The sequence below is a fragment of the Labeo rohita genome, chromosome 15, assembly GCF_022985175.1.
Source record: "Labeo rohita strain BAU-BD-2019 chromosome 15, IGBB_LRoh.1.0, whole genome shotgun sequence".
Lineage (NCBI taxonomy): Eukaryota > Metazoa > Chordata > Actinopteri > Cypriniformes > Cyprinidae > Labeo > Labeo rohita.
Window position 1 is genome coordinate 26,302,336 of NC_066883.1, and position 12,870 is coordinate 26,315,205.

General features: G+C 35.7%; 1 protein-coding gene across 1 annotated transcript in view; it reads right to left on the minus strand.

The window, feature by feature from the left end:
- Window positions 1-3,080: 3,080 nt before the first annotated feature.
- Window positions 3,081-12,870, minus strand: part of LOC127177489 (WSC domain-containing protein 1) — a 32,556-nt gene continuing 22,766 nt past the window's right edge. Inside the window, exons 5-9 of the mRNA XM_051129787.1 lie at window positions 11,858-11,979; window positions 11,294-11,465; window positions 7,983-8,147; window positions 7,091-7,291; window positions 3,081-5,032 (exon numbers count right to left, since the gene is read on the minus strand). Coding sequence (XP_050985744.1) covers window positions 4,680-5,032; window positions 7,091-7,291; window positions 7,983-8,147; window positions 11,294-11,465; window positions 11,858-11,979 — 1,013 coding nt within the window. The 3' untranslated portion in view covers window positions 3,081-4,679. The remainder of the gene's footprint in view (window positions 5,033-7,090; window positions 7,292-7,982; window positions 8,148-11,293; window positions 11,466-11,857; window positions 11,980-12,870) is intronic.

Below are 12,870 nucleotides of genomic sequence, written 5' to 3' on the forward strand. Positions count from 1 at the left end.
GAACCTTCTGTATTCTCATGCTTTGGTAAATACATCCTTCTCATCTCAGACATGTTTGAACTGTACATATGCACGCGTTAGGGCAAGAGTCAGCCGCACTGAACTTCAGCTACCATGAGAGAGGCACGTAGCCATATTTAAAAGACAGATTGCCTGCAGCTTCAAATGACACAGGGGAATGAACAGCAAGGCCTTTTACCGTTTGCTGCGCTCCGAGGGGGCTCAAAGCAATGATCAAGGAGAGGGAACAAAAATGTGATTAAAGACTGATGCAAGACAGATGCAGGCACCCTGTCTTCTAAAAAAGGCGACAAACGTAGGACAGAAAGTCCCCTTTATAAGAACCGTTATTGCCGGGTTAACCCTGAGGTGTGGATGTTATATATTATGCTAGTTAAAGCAGTAGTTGAACCAAAAATGAACATTTTCTGAAAATGTTCTTACCCTCAGGCCATCCAAGATGTAGATGAATTTGTTTCTTCATCGGAACAGATTTGGACAAATTTAGCATTTCATAACTTGCTCACCAATGGATCCTCTGCAGTGAATGGGTGCCGTGAGAATGAGAGTCCAAACAGCTAATAAAAAAATAACAGTAATCAATTAACATCCTGTGAAGTGAAAAGCTGCATGTTTGTAATCAACAAATCCATCAAGATGTCTTTAATTACCAGTCGTCTATCCATAATATTGCTTTCTCCAGTGAAAATGTAAAATCGTCTGAATCAGGAGAGAAATATGCATTGATTAAGCACCGTTTATAAGCAAATACAAATATGTTGGTGGATTTTGAAGTGAAAGGACATCAGGGGATAGATTTTTTCACTGGAGGATTGTGATGTTTTATTCTGATGGCACCCATTCACTGCAGAGTATCCGTTGGCGAGCAAGTGATGTGCTCGCATTGCTCAGTAAACGACGAAGTAGTAATTCAGGATGTTTCAGTCTCCCAGGCATCTGTCGGATTTATTTTCCACTGAATATCTTATGAGCGAGTCTTTGAAACATTCAAGTGACTTAATGCTCTCAAACATCTTTTGTCACCACTTCTGAGAAGATGAAAAAAGACACCCGCTTGCATCATGAATTTTATTCATTGTGTTTTCACAACAGCAGTAAAACCTTGGGGGCCGGCCCCTCTCAATAGCATCTGCACGAGTGAATAGCAGTCACAGGGTCTGACCGATGTCAAGAGAGTTTATGAAAATCAAAAAAAGAAGACTTGAGCTCATTATGCCTAGGACAGCAGAAGAAGAACCTATCTGCTGCTGTGGAATGTTCAGCAAACATAATTCATGAAGGAATTGGATTTTTTGTCCATGGAATGAGGCACCAGAACATGAACACAACAAGACACAGGCGACCACACACCACCTTACACGTATCGACGTAGCGCTTGTTTGCACCGTATTCTGCAGCGATCTACAAGATATGCACGGAAATAAAATTCTGTTTCATTTAGACATTAATCTGTCACAGTTCTCCAGGCAAGACACAATGACCTCGGCACCAAGCCTTCAGGAAATCACAGTGGGGGTGCAATGGATTTCATTTATAATTCATACAGGGCGCACAGCATTTTATTTTCCACAGCAGAGGCTTATAGAACCGACCTAAAGCGAAATCTGATATATTTCATTAAACCTTATATATGGCTCATTAATTATACTTCTGTTAAGCTCACTGATGTATATCTCGTCTCAGGAATCTGTAAGGGCCAAAAAATGTCATGGGTGCCAAAGAAATTTTACAATTTATAGTTAATATAGGTTTAAAGGGATAGTTCACCCAGAAATGAAATTTACTCACCCGTCATTGTATGACTTTTTCTAGTTTATGGAACATATATACACACCAAAAACAAAACAAAAAATAAAATAAAAAAAATTGAAGATGGTATTTGAAGAACAGTATAATAGAAGTCATTCAGGTCCAGTGTTTTTTTGGTCTCCACGGACTTCCACTGTATAGACGAAAATAGTTTAAATAGTTTCTTCTAAATTTTGTGTTCTGTAGAAAAAAGAAATTCAAAATTCATGCCAGTTTGGAGCGTTGTTTTAACTAAAACTAAATCTATTATTATTTTTGTTGTTGTTGTTGTTGTTGTTAATTTAATGCAAGCTGAAATAAAATAAAACATACCGATATACTGGCGTCTGTATATTAGATAAAAAACTACAACAAAAATGATACTGTAAATGTTAACTGAAATAAGCTGGAGTACTAAAACTAGACTAGAAAAAAATGAAAGCTAAAAAAAAAAAATTATATTAGAATATTCCAAAGTTTCTAAACTAAAATGTACGAAAGCCCCTTTTTTGCCAGTACATTCAAAAGGTGACTTTTTATCTCACAGTTGAGATTTTTTTCTTTTTTTTACACCTTGCAATTCTGACTTTTATTCTCAGAATTGCGCGATGCAAACTCGCATTTGCCAGAAAAAAAGTCAGAATTACAAGATACAAACTCACAACTGCGAGAAAAAGTCAGAGTTGCGCGATACAAACTTGCAATTGCAAGAAATAAACTGTTTTTTCTCACAAATGCAAGTTTGTTTCTTGCAATTCTGACTTTTTTTCTTGCAAATGCGAGTTTGTATCTCGCAATTCAGATTTTTTCTTGCAGTTGTAAGTTTGTATCTTGTAATTCTGACTTTTTTCTGGCAAATGTGAGTTTGTATCTCACAATTCTGACTTTTTCTAGCAGTTTTGAGTTTGTATCTCGCAATTCTGACTTTTTCTCACAAATGCAATTTTGTATCTCGGAATTCAGACCTTTTTTCTCACAAATGCGAGTTTGTATCTCACAATTCTGACTTTTTCTCACAAATGCAATTTTGTGTCTTGCAATTCTGATTTTTTTTTCTTGCAAATGCGAGTTTTTATTGTGCAATTCTGATTTTTTTTTTCTCAGAACTGTAAGATATAAACACAATTGTAAGTTATAAAGTTTCATTGTGAGCAGGAAAAAAGACTGAAGACTGAAAAGCTAAATTCAAAATACTCATAAACTATTGAAGTATATAAATAATACTAAAATAACACTGGTTGCAACAACATGAGGATGAGTAAATGACAGAATTTTTAATTTCGGATGAACTATCCCTTTAAGTGTGTTAAAAACCTTCTTCCATCCCAGCTTAGTTGATTCAACCAAAAAGTGTAAACAGTCTGGCTGTGGCACTTGCTCTTTTATTTTGAACATCCCAACCAGTCCAGCACAGCAGCTCAGACTCAACCATTGATATAATTTTGGGGGTGTTATTATCATTTTTTCAGAGTCAGACCAATGACAAATGGGGTGGAGTGTTTGTTTAAAGTTACACACTGGTATTAAATTATGGACCAAACCCAAACAGTGAGACATTTTTATTTAGCCTTCGCTGAATGATGCTAACCGAATGATCTTTTGTGTCTTGTTCAATAACTCCGCAGAAACAGCCCCCCGATGGGACTCCCGCCACTAGCACTACAGTGACATTGTCTGAATATGCAGCTGATCCCAGTCTGGCAATGTGCAAAAGAGTATTACACCAGCGCTTAATCCAGACACATCTGGAGCATGCTGGCAGCGTGCTAATCAGCTCTGGGAGGATTAGCATCAGGCTAGCATCATTCCGTAAGGCAAGTCTTGTCTAGTCCGGCTGAAAGCTTTCATTCCATTCTGAAGGAATCTAGCGGGATGGGGACAGTCACCATTCGTTTGACTTTGATGTATGCTAAGTCTGTTTGCCATGTCATATTTTGTTGATCTGGAAGGTTTCAGGGGGAAAACATGGTTGTTATTCTACTACTTCACAACGTAATATTACATTTCGCATCTGCCAGGGCTGTTACCATCATAGACATGTTGTTGTCCTCGATACACTACAAAAATGATTTTCTTACTCAGTATTTTTGACTTGTTTCACAGTACAAATATCTAAATATTCTTAAATTGAGACTGCATTGCTGTCTGTGCAGGGTCAGAAAGCTCTCGGATTTCATCAAAAATATCTTAATTTATGTTATGAAGATGAACGAAGGTCGTCCAGGTGTGGAACGAGTAACAGATGACAGAATAATTTTGCTTCTCAAAGTAAGTGTATCTTGTTTTAAGAATGAAGATATTTTACTGGAAAAGGATTGTGGTTGTGTCTGTGGTTACATTCGTCCTAACAGTTATGATATCAGCTTTGTAAATGGTCTAAATTGTCCCTACAATGTAAAAAAAAAATCACGGTCACGGTATAGTAATAAAATGTTTTTGTGGTAGACATGTCATTATTATCTACAATACACGTCAGATTAGTTCATAAGCAATTACATCTGTTGTTTATTAGGCCTCTTGTTGACTTGTAGTTGAAGTATGTAATTAAACACTCAAGTTTCTTCCCAAAGGAGGAAGGAGAACTTATTTTGCCTCTGACTAGAGTTGCAAGTTCAAGTGTGCAGTTATCAAATCTTTATAATTATTCACCATGGTATGGCAACAAATTTGACCTTTGTTTCCCTTCACAGACTGATCCACAGACCGCCGTTAAAACAAGACAATCTCAAAGTGCACCAGCATCATATGGCATTATTTTCAACCTCAATATGTGAGGATAATAACGTATCAAAAGTAGCTCCTGGACATTAGAGTTTGTAGCATTGGAGCTTGAGCAAGACAGCCAGTACTGTACTCTAGTCCTGGACTTATCATCTTGGGAGATACTCCTTTGGCAAGCCAGAATGGTTGCTGGCTCTGAGGGCCTGGTCCACAGTGCTGATGTAGCCATCAATCAGCCGTTTCATTTCTGGGGTGAAGGGGTCAAAGGTGGGCCGTCGCGCACCTGAGCGCTTGAAGTGGCCATCCTTGTTGCACTCGGCACAGAGGAGACGGTCTTCACTGACGCTTGTATTGAGGAAGGATGTGATGGATTGTAATGTTGGCACCAGTGACTCCTGCAGCTGCTCATAATGCACCACCAGAAGTTTCTTTCCATAACGCAGCCAGTCCAACACGTGAGAAGCCCACCAGGAGGCATAACTACCCACAAATTCAGGCCACTCTAGATAGAAGAGAAAGTGGGACAGTAAGAAACATTATGCAAAAAATTTCGCACTTAAAACATTTCCCATTTAAAACAAAAAAAAAATAATAATACAATATATAACAATATATTATATGCAATAAATAATATTTAACAGATTTATCTTTTTGATAAGTTGGACAATGGATATTTTTCTGAGCCAAAACTGAACAAAGAGGACATGGTACAAAATCATTGTAACAAATATTAAAACCAGTATTTTAAGTTCATTCCGGCATCACAATGTACAGTACGAAAAATGGATATTAGAATATTTAAAATCTCTAATATTGTGCTATAACCACTATAGCAGTAAAAGTAATTTCTCTACAATTAGAAGATTAATTGTCAACTAGCTGGTAATAAATAAAAACTAAAAATAAAATAAAACTGAAATACAAATTAAATGAAAACTAAATAGTAATATACAAAAAGAATAAAATTACAAAAGCACATAACAAAATTACGACTCTGCGACTGCAACATTAATTGCACAAGCTTTTGAATGTTAACTAACTGGTAATAAAAACTAAAACTGAAATAAAAATTTTATTAAAACAAAAAAAAACTAATGAAAATGCAGAAAGCACACAAAATTACTGCTCTGCAATTGCTAAATTAATTGCCCAAACTTTTGAATGTTAACTAACTGGTAATAAATCAAAACTAAAAATGAACTAAAACCAAAACTGAAATAAAAATTAATTTAAAACTGAACAGTAATATATAAAAAGAACAAAAACGACAAAAGCACTTAATATTACTACTTTGCGATTGCAAGATTAATTGCACAAGGTTTTGAAAGTTAGCTAACTGGTAAAAAAAAAAAATGAATAAAAACTAAAACTAAATTAAAAATGAATTAAAACTAAATAGTAATATATAAAACAAATCTAATAAAAAAAGACAAGCACATAACAAAATTACTACTCTGCGATTGCAAGATTAATTGCACAAGTTTCTGAATGTTAACTAACTCATAATAAATAAAAACTAAAACTAAAACTGAAAGAAGAAATTAAATTAAAACTAAATAGTAATATATAAAAACAACAAGAACTAATACAAAATTACAAAAGCACATAAAATTACTACTCTGTGATTGCACACTTGCACAAGCTTTTAAATGCTAACTGGTAATAAATATAATATGAACTAAAACTGAAATAAAAATAAAATAATAATATGAACTAAAACTGAAATAAAAATAAAATTTTACATAAATAGTAATATATAAAAAGAACAAAAATAATAAAAATGACAAAAGCACATAACAAAAGCTCTACTCTGCAGTTACAAGATTAATTACACAAGCTTTTGAATGTTAACTAACTGGGGAAAAAATGATGTAAAACTAAAACTGAAATAAAAATTAAATTAAAACTAAATAGTAATACATAAAAATAAAAAAAAATAAAAATGACAAGCACATAATTACTACTCTGCGACTGCAAGATTAATTGCTTATTAAAACCTTATGAATGGTAACTGGTAATAAAAACTATAAATGAACTAAAACTAACACTGAAATAAAAATGTAATTATAAATAAAAATAAATAGTAATATAGAAAAAGAACAAAAACTAAGAAAAATGCCAAAAGCAAAAAATTACTACTTTGTGACTGCAAGATTAATTGCACAAGCCTTTGAATGTTAACTAATTGAGGGGAAAACTAAAAAAAAATAAAACTAAACCTGAAATAAAAATTAAAATAAAACAAAATAGTAACATAAAAAAGAACAAAAAACAAATAAAAATGACAAAAGGACATAAAATTACTACTCTGTGATTACAAGATTAATTGCACAGCCTTTTGAATGTTAACTAACTGGTAATAAATAAAAACTAGAAATTAACTAAAACTGAAATTAAAATCAATTAAAACTAATTAGCAAAATATAAAAAGAAGCTTATAAAAGCACATAACAAAATTGCAAAAAAACAAACAAATTAAAAAACACTAAATAATACTGGCACAAAGTGTGTGTCTCATGGACCCTGCAGAGCTCCTGAGCTTATACTGTACTCATAATACCTTTGCTCTTCCAGTGCTGATCAGAAGCGTAACCAAGATGCCCAGCGCACTTGCGGTTGAACTCAGCCATGAGCGAGCGGTAGGGGTTTCTTATCAACAGTATTGCTGAGTCATACATCTCAATATCCCGCTGGCCGCTCTCATGTGTCTTCACACAGATGGTTCTTCCACTCTTCCAGTAATCTTTCTCACCCTTGAAGCCTGCACAGTTGGGAGGAGAAAAGGATTAGAACATACAGCCAACTGCATGTGGCGGCCGCTCAGCGCCGCCTCTGAATCCAACATACGTTCCAAAAACTGCATCAAAAATGGTGTTAGCTCCGGCATGGGCTCCACGGCCCCCCTCAGGCAAATGTGTCAGGTTCTGTGATGGATTTGAAAAGGCACTGTGACTTTCAAGGCAGGTCAAGTTCTTTAATGATAGAAAAAAAAAAGCTCAATAAAGTTTGGCATTTGAAAGAAAAGAGAAGGTCAGCTATGCCCAAATGCACATTACCAAGCGTTCTCAAATTTTGGCATGGTGGGAGCTAAAGAAAAATGTTGGGAAACTTCACAAAACAAAGAAGCTCTGGTGATTTTAATAAATCATTTCCAAAAGCGAGCTGAGTTACTGTTTGAATTAGTCCAAATTTCTTTAACAATGTGCAAATTAATGCAATGACTTTGTGGTGGCAGATTACATTTTGGTTAAAAGCCCACTTTCCATTAGAGACATTAGTCTGTTTATGTGCAAAAAACATAGCAATGATGATAAATTCATCCCATCCAATGCCTGTGCAATAATATTTTTCAGAGTGGCATGATTTGCAAGAAAGGTTGCCTGTGTCACAGATGCTTTCAAGCTTTAGAATGGTAAGATTTATGACCACTGATAGTGTGGTGATTCTGTTACCTCTATTGTAGAGCGTGCCATCAAAGTAGTAACTGCCTGTGTAGTAGCCTGTTGCAAGCTCGATCAGGTGTCTCACCCAGGTGTTCCCCGCACCAGGAAAACTGGACAAAGCCACCAGTGAGCTGGACTTCTCAGGTAGAAACTTCTTCTCTGTGCATCTGGAATCTGGACAATTCAAATACTGTATTTATTTGGCACTTAAATAAGGGGAGCTACCATATAGTAACTTACTGTTATTTTCAGCCAGGTGGTATTTTATGGTACTCATTAAAAAAACACACACACATTATAAAACTATTTTTAAAGGTTTACGTAATAAAAATAACCTTGTCTTAATCTTTAAAATGATTACATTAACATTGTATTTTTCATTATGCTGTGTTTCTCAGGCTGTGTGTAGCACCTACAGCTCTGCTTAGCCTTTTGAAGGATCTTGATGTTGGGTAAGAATGGCTAAAGTTTATTTTTAAAGGGATAGTTCACCCAGAAATTAAAATTCTGTCATTAATTACTCACCCTCATGTTGTTCCAAAGCTGTACGACCTTCTGTCTTTTTGGCTTTTGGGCCCTGCATAGACAGCAATGCAACTGACACATTCAAGGCCCAAAAAGGTTGTAAGGACATCATTAAAATAGTCCTTATGACATCAGTGATTCAACCGTAATTTCTGGAAGCTATGAAAGAAAACAAAAATGCACACGCATGCATTATGGTACTCTCATGAACGTGCATAGAAAACTAACGCGAAAACAGGGTTGCCAGGTTTTCACAACAAAACCCGCCCAATTGGTACTCAAAGCTAGCCCTAAACTAGCCTAATCGTGTTTCGAGGAAGGGTCCCCTGTTAAAAATCCATACATTACGGGGGATAAAATACATGTTTTTTGACGGGGTTCCCCTGGTAAATTCGCATTTCAGGGACTAAATATCACATTATTGGAGTCGGTTTAACCAGCAGACATCAAAAACAACCCGCGGCAACAGCATTAAAGTAGCCCAACTCCGCGGTAAAACCGTGAACTTGGCAACACTGCATGAAAGAGAAGAAATGGTTAAATAAAGTTGTTATTTTTGTTTTCTTTGTGCACAAAAAGTATTCTTGTAGCTTCACTCATGTCACAAGAACTATTTTAATGATGTCTATACTACCTTTCTGGGCCTTGAACTTCCTAGTTGTGTTGCTGTAGATGCAGGGTCAGAAAGCTCTCGGATTTCATCAAAAATATCTTAATATGTGTTCTGAAGATGAATAAAGGTCTTACAGGTTTGAAACGACTTGAAAGTCAGTGTTGATTTTGTTAATAATTAAATAATTTTCTATGGCATTTTTTCAAAGACGAAAATGAGAAGATAACGAAACAAAAACTTGTTTTGAATGGCAAAAACTATGACGGAAATCTATTGACATTTTTGTTGACGAATAAAAACGAGACAAAAATTTTAGGGAGGGCCGATTTAGGAAGAGATTCATTCAGAACAAATCTGCTGCATGGTAAGATGCATATATTAAAAACTCTATCATAGTCTATTGATCTATCCTGCGGGACATAAGCTAGCATACATTTGCTGCACGTCTCATTAAATGCTCAAAAATGTCAATATCTTAGAGCAGGTGTCATCAGACCCGGTCCTGGAGGGCCGGCGTCCCTGCAGAGTTTAGCTCCAACACTAATCAAACACACCTGAACCAGCTAATCAAGGTCTTACTAGGTATACTTGAAACTTCCAGGCAGGTGTGTTGAGGAAAGTTGGAGGTAAACTCTGCAGGACACTGGCCCTCCAGAAACAAGTTTGGTGAACCCTGTCTTAGAGTAAGAGAAGAGCAGACATACGGGTAAATTTGAAACCGCAAAAGAGAACTCAGTTTGGTCTGGTTGTCTGAGCGCAGACACTGAAGCCGTGCGTCTCATAAACGGAGAAGTACACACAAAAAAAATGATGTCTTAGGTGAACGTAAACAGTTGGGAGAATGTCAAACGTGTATCAGTACACTGCATCCGTGCATTCGGTTTTAAAGAGACAGCAGTCTAGTTTAGTTGCTATTGTCTGTCATTGATCTTAATCAAGCAACAAAAGAAAGACAGAAAATCACTCACTGCTCTTGACTGAATCACCTTGGTAGCACTTATAAAGACTAATCTAAATGTATTCATATAAACAAATATGTCTGCTTGAAAGAATGAAGAATGCAGTAAACAAGTTGTTATAAAGAATGCAAAATTAGTCTGTTTAACCATTGGTATTTCATTGAAAAGAAGACCATATTCTAGTTCTTTATGAGAAGTGGTTTCATTGAATTTTAATTTAAAGGCATGTTGCGTGCCACAGCAGTTAAATCTATGTCTATCATGATAAAACGTTAATATCAAACCTACACAATGAGTTTTAGTAATTTTAGAAAAATGCTTAATAAATGCATTACACTGTCACTAAACACATTAGATTTTAGCAGACTAAATCTTATGATGTTTAGGCGACTAAAACTAAAACAATTCAGAAGGCTAAATCAAAATTTGATTAGTGAGGGTAATTAATGACAGAATTTTCTTTTTTGGGTAAACTATCCCTTTAACAAGAATTGTTTACAACAGTCCTGTGTTGACATGCCTCATATTGCAACAGGAAGTTGGGGAAAGAAAGATACCATTATGCTACTTCCTATTGCTAGTTGGTGGCATCAGAGGAAGGAAACACTTGGCAAATTTGGTCTATTAAATTATGACTGAATACAAAAATATAACAGCACAGCTGTTTTCAATAATAACAATAATAATAAATGTTTCTTGAGCAGCAAATCAGCATATTAGAATGATTTCTGAAGGATCAACTGACATAAATTACATTTTACAATATATTCTTATTTTAAATTGTATTAATATTTAACAATATTACAGTATTTTTTATCACAGACCCTCAAAAAGTATATGACAAAAGCACTCACTAGTTAGCTACCAAATCCAACAAAGATACTAGATGTTGAAGATATTTACTTTCACTCTTGCTTATTATTTTTCAAGCAGTCTCCGTCTTAGATATATGGGGACTTTACAGAAATCCGGGTGCCTTTAGGCTATGTGTTGTTGGAAGGTTTAGCATTGCTAGGTATACCTAAAAAGGTATTACTCACTTTTACAGTCTTTCATGATTTCCCAAAGAAAAATCTCAGAATTGAAGGAGCAGGCACCCTGTTTAATTCTAGCATACATCTCAAGGCTGAGCTCTATGTGAGAAGAATAAACTGCCCGTGTGGGGAAATGTGAGCACAGAGGTAATTATTAAGATCAGTGAGAAGGTTTCCACGGAGTCTTACCTTGAACAGGTGTCTGATAAACCTGAAGGAAGAGCTGATGGGACCCTTGGATATGCAGACTGCTGTTTTCCACAGCACACAGCTCCTCTTTCATCGGCTCGTGAAGAGTGAAGCGTGGGGTGGAGTAGCCACAAAAACAGTCGGGCTTCCTGACCAGGGCCAGAGGAAACTCCTGATAAGAGAGAGTGAATATGCATATGATTGACAACCTCAATCCACACTTTGAATTACAACTATTTTGAGTTATCATCTGAAAATGCTCTCCAGCAGTGCAATTAGTTTCTCAGCTAACGACGAGGAAGAATCAATTGACCATGTTGCCAGAGTGCAACAAAGCATGACCATCTGATAGAAAGGGCTCAAATTATACCGCAATCAAGGCGATAAAACTGTGTAGAAGATTGATTACAGAGCAAATTTGTGTTCTCTGGAGACACGTTAAAGTTTAAACAAGCAGATTGTGTTCAGAAGAGTGGGAAAATATATCAGGTGTGCGCCAGGCAGACCAAGGGACCATATCCACTCCACATGAATCCAGTATCGATACAGTCAAAAAAGTCAGACCTGATCCATGCAGGTTTCGATGCACCACTGGGAGGTGAGGTTGGGCTGGACGGCGTGAGCCAGGGAAGCTGCTGTTGTGTTGTCAGGCTTTTTGAAGCAGCCCCGGTAGCGCACGTTCCTGTCTGAAGGCAGAGGAGAATGGAGAATATTGCTGACTGACAAGAGAAAACTAGTGTAGGAACAAGATTTTTGTGCCAACACTCAATTCATTGCTCCAAGGTTTGGAATGCTGCAGTGAATGCGTAATTAAGTAAAAGAAAAAAAAGCTCATATACCTTCAAAGAAATATCAAACAGTTCAAGGAATCAGGCTGTATGGGTAATAAGTGAACCGCAAAGAAGCCACATTTCACAGAAATAGGAAACTACTCTATCTACTGTGAATAAATTCATAATTTTTTCTTTGCTTCAGCTTCTTCCAAACCCTTTTTCAGGCACAGCTGCATGTTTGTTTTTTTTTTTACCAGGTGCTTTGAATGTTCAAATTGACATTTTGAGCTTCCCATGCTAGCAGATGTACACAACATAAATATTAATATTAATATATTTAGTTGATATACACTACCATTCAAAAGATTTTTGGATGTTTTTGAAATAAGTCTTTCATGCTCACCAAGGCTTAATTTATTAAATCAGAAAACAGTAAAAACATATTGTGAAATATTATTAAAATTTAAAATAACTGTTTTTGATTTGAACATTTAAATATATTTATAAATGTTATTTATTCCTGTGATGGCAAAGCTGAATTTATTCCTGTCTTCAGTGCCACATGATCCATTAGAAATCATTCTAATACGTGGCTCAAGAAACATTTCTTATGATCAATGCTGAAAACAGCTGTGCTGCTACATATTTTTGTGAAAACCATTAGGGATTCTCATTTTTACAAAACGATATTGATTCTTAAATCCCAAGAATCGATTAGTCTAGCCTGTTTTTGGTTATTAAACCACACACCTTCCATCTAACAAATTGCAATAAGCTTTGTGCTTTGTTAGTTTTAATATGAAA